Source organism: Cygnus olor, chromosome 1 (assembly GCF_009769625.2).
Source record: "Cygnus olor isolate bCygOlo1 chromosome 1, bCygOlo1.pri.v2, whole genome shotgun sequence".
NCBI classification, from domain to species: Eukaryota; Metazoa; Chordata; class Aves; order Anseriformes; family Anatidae; genus Cygnus; species Cygnus olor.
The window spans coordinates 81,170,515-81,186,499 of NC_049169.1; the positions used below are offsets into that span (position 1 = coordinate 81,170,515).

The 15,985-nt window shown below is 38.3% G+C and overlaps 1 protein-coding gene across 1 annotated transcript in view; it reads left to right on the top strand.

Moving 5' to 3' along the window:
* Positions 1–15,985, top strand: part of ROBO2 (roundabout guidance receptor 2) — a 1,087,423-nt gene that overhangs the window by 1,068,390 nt on the left and 3,048 nt on the right. Inside the window, 4 exon segments of the mRNA XM_040566381.1 lie at positions 2,404–2,568; positions 10,287–10,322; positions 10,325–10,546; positions 14,992–15,192. Of these exon segments, the coding sequence (XP_040422315.1) occupies positions 2,404–2,568; positions 10,287–10,322; positions 10,325–10,546; positions 14,992–15,192 (624 nt within the window).

A 15,985-nucleotide genomic window follows, 5' to 3' on the forward strand; every position in this document is an offset into this window, starting at 1 on the left:
ATTTTCCAGAAACCATTGTGTGATTTGCCAATGTAGTTCAGCCAGTTTTCCTTTTAACACCCATGGGAAATTAAATCAAGAAGTAGTGGATTCATCCTTGTCTTCATTTGCACACACTAAATCTGCTATAGAATCTGACACTGCTCAGCAGTTCTTCCTGGAAGGGCTGCATACAAAAATAAAATGCTGTAATCAGATATTAGGTGCATTGAAAGATGTGTTTTGGGAGCCGTCACACAATTTGTATTTGACCCATGTCTGATTTAGGTCAGTGCTATTTATTTTCCTTCATTTTCATGGAGGGATAAAAGAGAGTTTTTAGTGTATATATTTTTTCCAAACCAACTTTCTGAATTAATAATCACATTTCTTTACTCAAGAGAATAAGTGTGAAGGTTCTTCATCCAGCACTGACTAGTTGTGCTTGGATGTTGCAAGTTTATTTTTACAAAACATCTGTGTAGCGTATTGTGAGCTAGGATGGAATTTCAGGCTTAAATCCGAATTTCTTTACATTAGTGGCCTTTTTTTTTTTTTTTTTTTTTGTATTTTTAAACAAGATCTTTGATATTTTCTCTGTGTTCATCTACCCTTTTATCCTTATCTATGAAACAAGGGCTTGATCACTTGTCTTTGGCTGCAGCTGTGCCAGCTATAGAGGTTGGTGTTTCCAGCCTTCAGCCCAAATGCTTATTACTGCTTTCTCCTATCTCCAGAATTAGCTGCTTAGGTGGGCATTCTGCAACCCATTTCAGTTTAAATGAGCCAGGTTATCAAAGGCATACTGTTCATATTCTTTAAGTTCAATTTGCCTTTTTTTTTTTTTTGGCAGAGAAGAGTTATGAGAAGTCCACGTGAATGGTTCAAATGTGGTAACCTCTGGTAGCTGGCAGTGACATGCAGCTGGGAGGCAAGCCAGGCTAAAAGCAGGGTCCTCCTAAGGGTGCACATCAATCAGAAGATAATAGATCAGGCCTTAAGTAGTCAGAAAAAAAACGAAGTCAAATACAGAGGCGTTATTCTAACATGGACTTATTAATGCTAAGTAGCATGTTAGACTCTGGCTACATTTTTCACTTTGCCCTCTTTTTGCAGTGAGAATATTTAAAATAGTGTAGTAGGTAGCATTTTACTCCTGATTAGGCTTATCTAAACCCAGTTGTATGTGGTGGCATGCTGGAAGTAAACGTCTCTGTTACAATGCATGAAGAACAGTGTGGTACTCAAGCATGCCTCTTCCAGAATTTTGGCTCTTTTAAGTTTTTTATGAAAAAATGTAACTCTCAGGAGGGTAGGCTCTGGTCTAAGTTGACTAGAAGATAAAGCAGCTTCATGCTAGCTTAGGAACAGTTGATCAGAAAAACGGCAAACAGCTATTTTGTCACTTTCCACCAAATCTCAGAGCATTTGGGCCTATGCTTGCACTGACAGAGCAGAAGTTCTGATTGGTTTATAAGCTTTCCGCTGCAGAGGAGGTTAAAGAAAGTAATAATTTTATATACAAGTTCTAAACAAATTAAAGCATTAACAGCACTGAGATGCTGGTAAGGACAACATAGAGTGAGAAAAAAAAAAAAAAAAGGAAAGAAATTAAAAGTCAGTGATATTTAGTTTTCTCAAGTATTAAGTAATGAACAAGCCTAGTTAAGTTAACTGAATAAAAATATCAAAATAAGAAGTGCAGTAAATGAACTGTGCTCCTGCAGTTTCTGCTGTGATGCCCTACTCCATAGAACAGCATCAAAGATGGTTTTAAAAGAGAAATCATGTAGCTTGTTTAGTCTATATATAAAAAATATCTGAGGAATAAATGCATTCAGAATACATTGTATTTAAACACATAAAATACTGAAAATGAACAGGAAAATTTTACCTTTTAAATTCCATCTTTGTTTCTCGAGAGAAGAGAGCCCTTAAGTATACAAAGCTGCACTGCTACATAGCTTGCAAAACCAGTAATGTTTATCTCACTGGAGTTACTCCAGATATACCATGCACGTGGGAGCCCCTAAAATGAGAATCTGGCTCAGCAAATGTGAAGGTGGAAGGCAGGAGGAGATAAATTTGATATGATTGCAGAACTGTTTTCCTTCCCTGCTGAAGGCTGAGGAGTTGTTATGACATATCTGTTCTGAACGCAGAGCAGGTAGGAGTTACATGGCATGCTGTAGTTTTAGCACAACAGATGGAATGACTTTAATTATAAAAGTAAAGACAAAAGAATGCCAAGTTTCTCACTTCGCTTGTGGTGTAGCTTAAGCAATTGTCATCAGCGGGTACCTCGTGGGGACACTTGCTTGCCTCTGAGAGTTAGACCCTATTTAATGTTTCATAACAGACATTAATAGAACAGCCTGTTTCAAGTCAATAATATTTTTTTTCATCTGTTTTCTCTTTTCCTAGGCAAAGCATACCCTTCCTCTCAGAGACCTCGGCCAAGCAGTCCTTTTTCTACTGACAGCAACACCAGTGGAGCTGTCAATCAGAGGCCGAGGCCCACTAAAAAACACAAGGGAGGCCGGTTGGACCAACCCCCCTTGCCTCATCGCAGGGAGGGAATAACAGACGGTAAGTGTGGTGGTGGGGAACCCCTGGTGATGGGCTGCAACAAGCAGGTGTGCAGAATGGGGGAGCGTAAAGCTCTCTTTTAAGGCATGTCTGTTACCGTGAATTACTTGTTTGGTGAAATGGGGTCCCCAGCTTGTCGTGTTGGCAGTATTGCAGCACTAGCAGTGTGGAGCCTGGTTAAGTGACTCTTCAAGGAGCTTTTCTTTGTTTCAGCTCTGAACTAGTCAGCATCTCTAAGTTTTTTTTCAGTATAAATCTTATGAAAAAATAACTGTGTTGTATATGGGTTGACATTAAAACATGACTCATGGGTAATTTCACATTAAATCTAAGTAGCCACCACCAGCACTAGCAGCAGATAGTGAATTCCTAAGAAGAAACGTGCAGCCAGTCCACAGTACTCTATTTGGTTTGTGTTGTTTTTTACAGCCACCCACAGCAATAGTAATACATGCCACACTTGCATGTGAGGCATGATTCTGCCACACATCTTGTCTGTCCTGCTTCATTCCTGAAATTCACTGACATCAGTGACTTTGTTTTCCACTTTGACATCTGCATTTCTCTCCGGCCACCGCTTTCCATCTAGAAATTTCAGGTGTGTCTGCTCTGCTCTTCTAATCACTATCAGCTCAGCTTTCCATTATCTTTGTCTACCCCATCTTGAATTTGGCAAAAGATGCAGTTGCTGTCTGTTACTCTTTGAGGAGGGCTGGATAGGAAGGTGGCCAGCTGGCTACCTCCTCCTCTTCTCTTCTGATCCGACTGGTCACTGTAAGTGTTGAAATGATCAGAGGGGACAAGCAGGCAAATGGAAAAAACGGTGTTAAAGGAGCCACCAAGGATACCTGTAATGCCAAGCAGATAGGGACGTGATCTCGTTCCTCATGCTGACCTCTCTTGCAGCATTCAGGGCAGGGCGATTGTGAGAGCTCAACCGTTCCACCTGCCTTATTGGCACTCCTGACACTGGCTTGACCATGGAAGCTGGTGTGATGCCAGTGAGTCATTCTCCTATTTTTTAGTACACCTTGACAATCTTCCAGCATATGTGGAAGGTGTAAAAAAAAAAAAAAAAAAAAAAAAAAAAAAAAAAAAAAAAACTTTAGATTTTAGAATAAAAGTCCTCTGTATTCTAGTACACATTGCTTGAGAATCCCTTCATTATCTTCTTCTGTCAGGTAGCATGTAGTAAATAGATTTGATAGAGAGTATATTTAGTATGGTTTATTTATTATGTATTTATTACTCTAGGTGCATATATTAACAGTATGCAAGCTGGACTGTGGCCATTAAAACCACCACAGCTCTCCTCTCAGCCATGTTTATCAGGTGTACAGATAAAGTTTTGCAATATGTTCTGACAGATTCCCTGTTTGTCAGACCAAAGAGGTGGAAAACAGGTTCCAGAAGTGAAAGTCTTTACCAGAAAGGTTGTCGTTATATCTCAAGTTCTGAGACTCACCCTCCCTACAATATAATTTGAGGAAAGAACTTAAAATAGCTTAGACCCTACTCATATGGTTTTGCATTGGTTTAAACATTAATGCCCTCCACTTCTGGATATATTCCAGAAGCCTCCATGCTACACAGATCTATTAAATAGATGTGTCTAGGAGAATAGTAAGTAGAAATCCTGGGTGTTGCTTTTGGTGTTGGCAATACTCTTTCTGTGAATATATAAATTCAACCCTTCTGTGTGGCATATCCTGTCACGCTGAACTATGAACCTTTTGGGCCACAAATTGTGCATACATGCGTGTTTGTAATGCACTAAGTGTACTGGGACTTTAATCTTTTTTCTTTTGAGTGCTATTACTATAGGAATATTTATCAATAAGGTGATTATCAGAAGACTAATGGGAATCTGACTCAGGTCATGAGGCAGAAGTGTGACTCCTCAGGGAGTGACTCCATCATAAAATCTGACATTGTTTTAAATTGGTGAAAGAGAATGGATTTTAAGATTTATTTAAAGAGAGGAATCTTCTATGGTCTTTGATTTATTCTTCATAAAGCATTAATCTTAGTGGAGTTTCTTTAGTATATTTGAGTCAGACCACCAGAGTTATACCCTTATCCTCAACAATCAACCACTCAGGCATAGGCAGTAACAGTAACAACTTCTGTACACTGGTAGCATAAAATTTGTCTGTTATAAACCTAATTCAAATGCTTACTGTATGTACTAAAAATGAGTAATGTACTAAAATCATAGAGCATCCTTTCTCATTCTCTCTTACCACAGAAACAAACAAACACAAATTGTACTCTTTTTCCATCTCAAGTGTTACTGAATATGAGTCATTAAAGTGTAAAGGCAAGTCTGAGTCATAGCTAAATTTGCAAAAGAACCTTTGTCAATTAATGAAGCTAAAGATTGCTGCTGTCACCTGTATGTATGTAAACAAACTAAATTTAGGAACCTCTGGTACACAGAAATTAAAAATGGGAACTAGGTGCTTTGTGTAGAATATTGCAATGTAGTTAACAAAGATGTGCAATACTACTGTTCTTAAGCTGCAGTTAGAAAAAAACAAGTGACAGATCCAGCAATTCTGAGCTCGAATTCAGGCCAGTTTATTCAGCCTGGGCCTTCCTGATTTTAGTGGGAACCATCACTATATGTTTTCTCTTGGTTTTGAGATGTCTCCAGTCCATTCCCTTATTACTGCTTCCCCTTGGATTTCTCACATGAGAACACACTTGGTTTGTCAGTCTTATTCAAATTCCCCAGCTGGATGAGTCTTAGCATCCTGTGTTTAGAGCTCATCACATATTGGATATGTCATTTTAAATTTCCATTTCAAGTAAGCTCCAGCTATGTCCTTTCTCTGCCCTTTCTAGTACACTTCCTGAGCACTTCTTCCTTGTTAACTGTAACCATGTGGGATAGTGCAAAAGACCTATGGAACTGTAACGTTTAATGTGTACCACACAGATCCCAGATGTTGTAAGCATATGAGGATACAGCTTCATGCTTACTTTTGACACCAATCCATACAAATCTCCTAAAAGCCTCTTTCTTAATTTCCTTCAGTCTAAAGTCAGAATCCTCTGGAGACTGACTCTAGATTGAATCATTATATTTGTCCTCCTGTACAACTTGGTTTTTAACTTCCCTATCCTAAAAGACTGTGGAGACAACAGAAAATCCACAGAGGAAGTTAAAAGCTCATCCTTAGTTGAACATGGTGTGGTTTTTTTGTTTGTTTGTTTTAAAAAAGAGGACTAATAGAGGACATGTAGTTATGGAATAAAATGGAGAACTGTGGCTTAAGATTCCTATTAACTTTCCCACTGTCTTGCTATTGTGTATTACAGATCAATTTTTGCTAAGGCATGCTGTAGAGAAATTGCTTGCCTACTGATGCTAGACAGTAGTTCAGAGACTTATTAAATGTAGCAGTAATTATCACCCCTAGGAAAACAAATGACTAGCACAGATAGAAAGAGATGTCCTTATACTTCTTGGTTTTATAACTTGTTTTTCTTTTTTAGTTAATAATGAGAGGTTGAGCCTAAGCTTGACTGGTGCCTGAATCATTTGGCCAATGTTCTGCCTTCTAAAGGAAGGCTGAATAATCCCAAGCCAAACATCCATCTGCCTCTGATAAGGCACTCTGATGTCCTACAGCTTCTTAGTCACAATCCCTTCATTACTAAATCAGTAAGACCATCACTGCCCCCTTCCCCCTCATCCCTCCCTTCCTCAATACACTTATAAAATTTCCTTGCAAGTCTGTTAATCCTGCCATTAGATGCTACAAGTGGAAGTTTGGATGGCATCCCACTAGCCTAGGAAGTTACTAGCTCAATATGGATTTTGAGGTGTTTTACCTGGCACCTGGAAGACAAATGTCTTGTAAATGGAAGTGCAGTGACAATCAGTGACATTTATCTTTACTGAAAATCCTCCTGAAGTCCCTAATTTTCTACATTCAAATCTTTTCTAGAATGATTGACATTATGGAATGAGTTTGCTTGCCTCTCTGTGGTAATGTCTGCCTGTTAGATACTGAGAGGACTAAGTCATCTGATCTCTGTTACCCTTTAGTAGCAGCTGAAATCCCAGTCATTAGCCATCATGTATGTACAGACTCACAAGTGTGTGCTGAGACATATAGATGTCTTTTGCTGGGAAGAGAGAGGAGAGGTAGGGAAAGTCAAGACTTCTCTGTGGCACTGGAGGAAGAAAGTCATGTTCTAGATGCATGGGGTCTTTATATATGCCCTGACAAGATAACAGCATATTTGTTAACTTTACCTAAGACAGATCTGCTGCATAAGACTTGAGTTGTGGAACAAATCAAAAGGACACATTGCCACATGCAGCTCTCTTCCAGCTTCTTTTATTAAAAAGGAAGGGTAGGTGTTAATGTGACAATCAACCTCAGTAAAAAGGTGAAAAAGCAAATGGTTTAGTCAGGTGATGGTTGGCTAGAATTAGTAACCTCCTTTACAGATCTTCTCAGACATATCTAGCATAGTTCAGTAAGCCTGTATTCAGGCTGGAGACAGCTTATATGTGTGCAGTTCTGGGCACCACAGTACAAGAAGGACATTAAACTGTTGGAGAGTGTCCAGAGGAGGGCAACGAAGATGGTGAAGGGCCTAGAGGGGAAGACGTATGAGGAGCGGCTGAGGTCACTTGGCCTGTTCAGCCCGGAGAAGAGGAGGCTGAGGGGGGACCTCATCGTGGTCTACAACTTCCTCACGAGGGGGAGTGGAGAGGCAGGTGACCTATTCTCCATTATCACCAGTGACAGGACCCGCGAGAATGGTGTTAAGCTGAGGTGGGGGAAGTTTAGGCTGGACATCAGGAAGAGGTTCTTCACCGAGAGGGTGGTCGCACACTGGAACAGGCTCCCCAGTGAAGTAGTCACTGCACCAAGCCTGTCTGAATTTAAGAAGAGATTGGACTGTGCACTTAGTCACATGGTCTAAACTTTGGGCAGACCTGTGCGGTGCCAAGAGTTGGACTAGATGATCCTTATGGGTCCCTTCCAACTCGGGATATTCTATGATTCTGTGATTCTATATTAATTCTGTACTACGCGTAATCCTTCTAGAATTGTGTGAAGCTTCATCAGAAAATAAATTTATTTATTTTTTTTTTAATTTCAGCTACCTCAGCCACAGGTCTAAAATACCCAAAGAGCTTTACAACCATGGTTTTTCATTTCATTTCTATTCATCGAACAAATATTATGCCCATTTTGTGGATATGTAAAAGCAAGAGTCAGCTTAACAGCAAATCAACAGCATAATCCTACTGTAATTCCAGGAGTAACAGCTAGCTCTAGAACATGCAGGACAGTTCAAGTACAGTCTTTCCTTCTTAGTATCTAATTAATAACAACTATTAGATTGCAATTGCTGAAGAAAGGTACTGTATGTTAAGTTTAATAATGCAATAATTTCAACTTTTTTTTTTTTTTGGTAGTGATACTACTATTTAAAAATTTTATTTATATTAAACTAAATATTTTATCTTGGAAAATTGCATTGTCCAGTGACATGTTATGACTGTGCTTATTGGATTCAATACATCTCCATTGTGTGGGAAAGGAATTCACAGGGAGCTTTGTGCTGTTTCACACGTCCCTGAGTTAGAGATAATGAGGAAAACAGCGGTAGAACCAAAAACTTGAGCAAGGTCGAGATAAAGTAAATTGGCTATAGTGTTAAAGATGAGCTTTGGGCAGTGGCCAATTGCTGGTTGGCTCAAGGCACGTGTCTGAGGGTCTCTAACCAATTGTAAGACAGATTCGGGCGCGTGGACAGCGCGTGGGACTACGGGGAAAGTATATGTAGTAGTGAAAAAGGGCAATAAACGTCTCCTGTTCAAGAGCCATCAGGAGTCCGTGTCTTGCATCCCTTCACCATTGCTTATACATCACAACTTCAGTAATATCTATTTCAGATTGCATAAGCAGATGCCAGTTGTTCTGTACATTAACTGGTTATGATTGCAATAAAATCAGTTATAAGAAATGCCATTTTGGAAGCCAACACTATAAGCAATTTTAACATTGGCAAGCTCCCATACTCTCCCGCTTCCACCTACATTAACTGAAGCGTAGTCATTGTCATGAAAGGTCACATCTATATTCATAACTAAAAATTTCTCAAACAAATTAGATCTGCAAATAAAGAATACACCAAGCTGGCTAGCAGATTGTTATAAGACCATTCTAGCCAGAAGATAGATATCTTAATCTGGGATATAACACTTCAGCTCTTAACAAATATACAGAAGCAACGTCGGATACAACTTCTTTCTCTTTTAGACACAAATAACCCACACATCTGCACTCAGCAACTTTGGAAGCATTTGTGCCGCATATGTAGGAGACAGAAATATTACCTCTAACAGCAAGGACATGAATCTTCATATAAAGCTGAAATAGAGGCTTCAAAATGAATTAGCTTCAAAGGCCTCCTCAACAATATATAAAATGAGTTTAAGTCTCACTAGGATTATGAAAATCAGCCCTTTCTGCAAGTAAAGGAGAGACTTACTCTTCCATGCCTTTTGAATTCCTTGATGAACCTTCACAACATGAATGTACAAAATACTAGAAAGTGAGGTGTAACCATACCTAGTGTAAACTAACATAGATTTAGTGAAGTTAGTGAGGCTGCATGGATTTACTTGGCTTATGCATTAACCAAAATGATAATTAAAAAACTATTCTAAATATAAAACAGCTTATATGGGAGAGTATACTAAATGTTCTTCTTTTTTTTTTTTTTTTTGTTTTTAATAATCTAAAGATTTTATTAACTCTTACTAGTCTATCATATGGTTTATGTGAAAGTCTTACATTTAGAATTGCCATTATCCAGATTCTATAATTAACTTGGGTCATGAACGAAAAAAACACAGTGTACTTTTGCCTCTGCAAATGTGATTAGAAGCTCCATCATCAATTCTACAAGCATCTTCGTCATAAACTTGAAAAAGATAAGTTGATAGAGAGACCAGGCAGGTGTCTTTCACATTTCAACTGAAATTGTGTTTTGATTGGTTATATTTGCAAGACTGATAAGCTTAGGAGTGGTCATACTCTTGTCTGTGAAGACTATACCTTTTGAGAGAACTTTGAAATCGTACTTGAATAAAACGTTCACTCATTGCTTGTTCCATTTGAACATGCATTTACCAGAGACACGTTGACGCATTTTCAATGACAATAGGTTTTGTGAATATTTTTTCCCAAGATTTTGTGGAATTTTTTGCATCTTGACAAAGTAACATATTTAGATTTTGAGTCTCAAGCCTCAAGCTGAAATGAAACCCCAAAAAAAGGAGGTGATGAAGCAAGCCTCCCAATATGATGGGGGAAAATTACTCTGTCAACTGGCACAGATCTGGTTCTTACAGTTCTTCTTTCTTAGTTGCTTGTTGTTACTCAAAGAGCCAGATGGAGTATACCCCATGGAAAATAAATATCATTCTTAGAAACGTAAGTCAGGGCTCAGAGTCTATTGATTATTATGGATGTTAGAAGAGCTAGCAACACAGTAACCTGTGGTAGAAAACTAGTGAAAGTAAGCAGCCATTTTTGATTAACATGATATTTCCTCTTTTTAAAATCAGCAGATTCGTACCATTTGTGAGGGATTTCTTTTGTTTGTTTCTTTTCAGCATCAAATAGAAGTTCTGTTTCAATTAAAAATTAGTTCATCTAAATCTTATTCACGTTTTTTAGATCTTCCACCACCACCCGACCCGCCTCCCGGTCAGGGTTAAGGCAGCAAATAGTCCCTGGCCAGCGTGGAGGCTCGGCAGAGAGGAAAGGAAGCTCTCTTGAGAGGCAGCATGCACCCAGCGTAGATGACACAAAGAGCTCCTTGGACCGGCAAGCTAGGACGTCACTAGAGTGGCAGCGGCAAACCCAGGAGTGGATAAGCTCCGCAGATCGCCAAGAGGATTTCAGGAAAGCCCAACACAAGCAAGCATTCGGATCAGGTGCGTGTGTGCTGCACCAAATGAGGCCACGTAGACGGCTTCTTGAAACTTTTCAGTTGAGGATTTCTGTATCTGGCAGAAGGCTAAGATCTCCTTCCATCCCTGTGTTCCCACACTGCTGTGGCTCATGCTAGAAAATGAAAAAGAGGCAAAGTGAAGTTGGAGCTTGTGGTCCAAGTTCTTTCCCTCCTGCAGCCATGAAACCTCATTAGCACCTAACTTGGTGTGTTCTTTGCGGTGTTTTGGCAATTAATAATGTTGTCAGGCATAGCAGTGGGAAAAAGAGGAGCGGTTTCAGCCAGGCAGGAAAGGAGGAAGAGATTTTTAGAGTAGTTTCTGTCAGATGTATTTTTTCATACGTACAGGGCTATATTTTATAGTTCTTTCAACTTGCATCCAAATTGGCAGTTGTTTTTGTTTGTGTCCTTCTGAACTACCGACACTCATTCCAACTATATTTATAACAGTCCTCTCCTTATTCAAGGTTATGACAAAATAACATTCATCTCCTAGGCCTAGCAAGATGACAGCATAGGCTTTCACCCTTATACAGGACCTACTCTTTGCTGAGTGCTGACTTTATCTTCTAAATGGATTTTAAGTCTGTAAAAATGTGTAAAGGAGGCAATGCTGAACTGGAGTTGCAGTTCTACACCATTTGCAAATCCCTTTTCTCAGCCTGACTGCAAGTAAAAGCTGCTGTTTTACTGTTTTTGCTGCTTACTAGGGTATTTTCTTTAACTCACTAATCATATGTTATTCTAGTGCTGATTAAAGTGATACAAGAAGGCAGTGGTTCAAAGACAATTAACACAAAAAAAATTACATGATACGTGGAGCTTTCTCTAGAGCTACACCACTTCTTCAAGTCTGTATGTAGCTGTATTGTAGTGACAATAGACACACTCATATTATTCATCTTTTTTTTCAGATTTTATTCTAATACTAAGTCTCCTAGTTAATTTAGCACCCTAATATCAATGACATTCTAAAAAAATAGTAGTATGCTGGCAAAGCTGCCATGGGGGCAGGATTTACTGAGTAAAGTCCTCCTAGTAAATATTGCTACCCATATTAAAGTTTAAACATTTAAAATACAATACATATTTTAAAATGTAACAGTAATGGTACAGTTAGTACCCCTTAATCTTTCAGCTGCATAAACAAGTGGTTAGTTGTTCATGTTGCTAAATGATGATGTGAAGTCACAGTTTAAAAATAGTATTAGTGTGTGAAATTAATGCTACTTAGTGTAATGGCAATTTTAACTACAATGTACAAGATGTACAAATGTATACAAAATAGCACAATATACTTCATGCATCTTTTTTTTTTTTTTTGTAAATGAATATTAAGTATGCTTGTCTGACCTTCTTAACCACAACTCTCCTCCTTTCCTCTACTTTAAGTGTACAAAGAGAAGTTGTCAGTTATTCTGTGACACCAGTTATTCTGGTACACAGTAGTAAAATTCCCATACTGTATGACTTGCATTTTTCTGACCATAAAGAACTTGATATTGATGCTTCCAGTGCCCTACCTGAGCACTGACTTTAGGGCTGGAGTGTTTACAGGTGTCTTGTTCTTGTCAGATTCAGGATGACCAGGGCAAGTGCTTATCCTTCATGCATGACAGAGGGTTGTTCTAGGAGGTACTGTGGTTTTACCCTGGTGGGACAGGTTCAGACCTTCATACCCTGTATGTCTTTCTTCCCATCCCAGCTTCTGTGCTATGGCTTTCTTACTCTATACTCTTTTCTCTGTTAGATTTTAAAAGGCTGCTCTTGGATTGCATGCTTATTTTTTAAATAATATTAGTTGTGCTTCTTCTCTTTTCCTTTATTAATGACAAAGATCTCTGGAAATATGTTCTCTTCCAGTTTTCAAATACTTCCAGAGGGAGTTATCATAGCTATCCACTTCCATAAAATAAGTGGTCTTGCAGTTTAGGGAGCTTCATTCAGACATTACGAGGCTTTGGGTGAAACTTTGAAAGCAAACCCTTTGTTTTGAAGGTGAATAGAAGAAGAATATCTGATGTTGGGAGCTAGGTGTCCACTGATTGCATTCAGAATAGACAAGATAGCTGAGTTCCTACTAATGGCTTAATTGTGGGACAACAGTAGAAGCACATCAAATATGACATTCTCAGCTACCCCTCTACAGAAAGTAGTGCTAAATCAGGTTACAATAATTTTGACGATATTAGAAGCCTCTTGGTTTTTCCTGTCGGGTATAGAAATGTCTTACTTCCCATGCATACCCAGATTTTGCATAGGATAGAATTATAACTTCAGAAAAGGCTCAGTCTTTCAAAGAGAAAGGCATTGACAAAGTCTCCCCGTATTCTTTGCAAGACTGAGGCATGGGGCACTGTCTTGAGAGCTGTCTAATGAAAGTGAGCCTATTCTAAGGACTTCAGACACCTACCTTTCATGTGCTACAACGTTACGGAAAACTTAGCCCTAATTTTATGTTACAATTGCTTATTTATGGATTACATTTATTTCTGAGGACAGAACAGGTAATTTAACACACCATATGCTCTATAATGATAATGTACTTATATTTATTCGTGGTCGTTTTTTCTCGATATTTCATTGAACCCAAAGGAGGCCTTATCCTGAGTCCACAAACTAGAAAAACAAATCAGTTGACCATATATGTCATCTTCAGACTCTTTTGTAATGCTAGTGACTTTTCCTTCCATCCTCTAAAAATGTATCCAGCTTTCTGCTAAACTGATTTATGTTGCTTGCTTTATTGCTGCCTTAATGCAAGCTGTTTCATATTTCAGCCAGCCTTTGGAAAGCAGGTTTGCATCAGATTCTGTTGTTAGGAGTTGATATATAAAGAACAGGTAACATAATTTAGGAGGCTTTGGCTGTTAAATGGCATTTTACTATGTCTTTTAAGCAATTCCTTACATTTCAGCAAGGGCAACACGGTCATAGCACAAAACATTGATAATGTCCTTATGTCCTGCAGTGCAAATATTCTGGTCCCTTGGGCAGGGCCATAGGGAGATGCTTTGGCAGAGAAAGAAGTCGGCTGTCTGCCCTCTTCTGCAACATATTTACCTTATGAAAAGGTTCTGTTCAATAGGAGATCATATGGGGAATTCATGTATCCTACACACTTGTGTTGGTTGACACAGAGAACAAAGTCCTGTGTTTCCTCGACAAATATGTTCTCATTTAGCATTTCCCTAAGTTAATTGTGTGCCCCTTCTGCAGCCTTGGCAAAGGCTTTGAGATTGTGAATAAAAGCATTTTTATCTCCTTTTTTTCCAGCCATCCCCACCTACTTTTCTTTCTGCTCTCTGTCAAAGAAAGTACGTTTCTCTCCATCAGATTGTTTAAGAGTGAAAACAATGGAAAATACAATATTAAAACAACAACAACAACAAAACACCTTTTAGCCCAGATTTACTTCAAAAAAAAATTAAGATTCAAGCAGGAGATATTTACTGATTCAGAAAGAGCAATTTTTGTCTTTAAGGTTAAGGATATACTTAGATTCTATCTTGAATCAAACTATTTAGCAACGTCTTTTCTTCAGCTTCCAAGACAGCAAAAGTGGATCATATGCAACAAAGAAAATAGTTCTTCTATTTCAGTGTTAAATCAGTGCTGCTGTTTTGCTTCTTAGGTCAGGATTATTACAACAATATGTCCCAGAAACTCTAATCAGATGAGATGTCTTGTTTCACTTGATGCTATGTGAAGATGTTCAGTCCTGTGTTTTATTTAGTATTAATGCTACTCTTGCAAGCATTTCATTATTACAGGTCTTTCCTAAGAGGTGAAGTGAGCAAAAGTGAGCCTTTTCCTCATAACAGAATATGAAACAAGCTGCAAGAAGGTTTACTCACCCCAAATATTACACCTGCTAATGTTATGTATAATATAATATTTTCCAATGTAATTCACAGCTAGTTGAAAAAATCTTCAGCGTACTTTGCATCATTAGAAATTACTCAGCTGCTGGAAGCTAATTAAATTAGCTGATATTGTAGTTCTTTTTCTAAATTGATTGAGGTAATGTTACCATAATTTAAACTAAAGAAAACGAAAAAGCATATTCATGTAGGCTTGAAGCAAAAATCTAATTATAGCTGCATTGTTTTGGAAATTGTATGTGCATCTATTTTTATTAAACAATCTATGATTCGTGATCTATTACTTCATAATGAATCTAGGCTTTTTATAATTAATACAAACTAACTTATGCATTTACAAGAAAGAAAGATTAAACTCATGCTTTTTTTTTTTTTTTTTGTCTGCGGGATACAACAATGAGTTGTGTATTTCTTTGGTGAAATTGCTATGCTATAAAGGAAGACAAAAGATAGATACATGAAAGCAGGGAATGAATATGATGTCCAGAACAGAATAGCTTGTTTATTTCTAGTGTATTGATTTTGTTTTGTTTTGCTTTTCTAGAAGAGGCACTGGTACCATATAGTAAACCTAACTTCCCATCCCCTGGCGGACACAGCTCTTCAGGAACAGCTTCTTCTAAAGGATCGACCGGACCTAGAAAAGGTGAAGTCTTGCGAGGAGGTCACCAATGCAATGCCAGTGACCTTCTCGATATAGGCTATGTGGGATCAAACAGTCAAGGACAGTTTACTGGTGAATTATGTAAGTTATCTCTAGCTATAGTTTGAACTCTCAAATACACAAAAAGACACAAATTATAAATCCATTGTGAAGAGAGGAGGAATTTCAGTGTGATAATCAGATTATATTTTATCAAGATCTTTTTGACCTCTGAGGTCATCCTTTGATGACAACAAATGAAGTTCATCTGCTCTTTCACTTGGACCAGTTCAAATCTGTTTAAGTAATGCCAAGGTTATCTACTAGTACACCTTTAAATGTGTAGTAGTGAAATTGGAAACACTGTCAAAATTTAATAGAAATTCCAATATTTTAGAAGTTTCTTTGCAAAGTAAAAAAATGCTATTGGAGATTTTTCTCAGAGGAGTGAATGAAAAATGGTGCTGAACTTCCTGGGCATAGTGGCAAGGTTGTGATGCTTTTTCCTAAACTTTCTGTTGCTTGTTGAGCAGTGTTCTGCTCTTGGATATGGGTCCTGTTTTTCAGCTGTACTGCCCAGTTTCTCAGTTTATATCCCAGCTCCTTCCTCAGAGTTTTCCTGGCCAGAGGAATTATTTTCCAAACTTTTTTCTATTATTACTCAGTATCTGTTAAACCTTGATAAAACCACATTAATGCTGCACACGTAATGGTGGTACTAAATGCCCGAAAGGTTTGAGTCTCTTGCTTGAAGAAGTATGCCAACATCTAACCTAGCTCAGGCATATTGGTATTTTTACTAGTAAAAGCAATGTAGTTGTTGGCATGTCTGCCTCCTATTTCCAGCAGTCAAACTCTCAGTACCTACCTACTGTTACCTCCCAGTAGCTTGTAA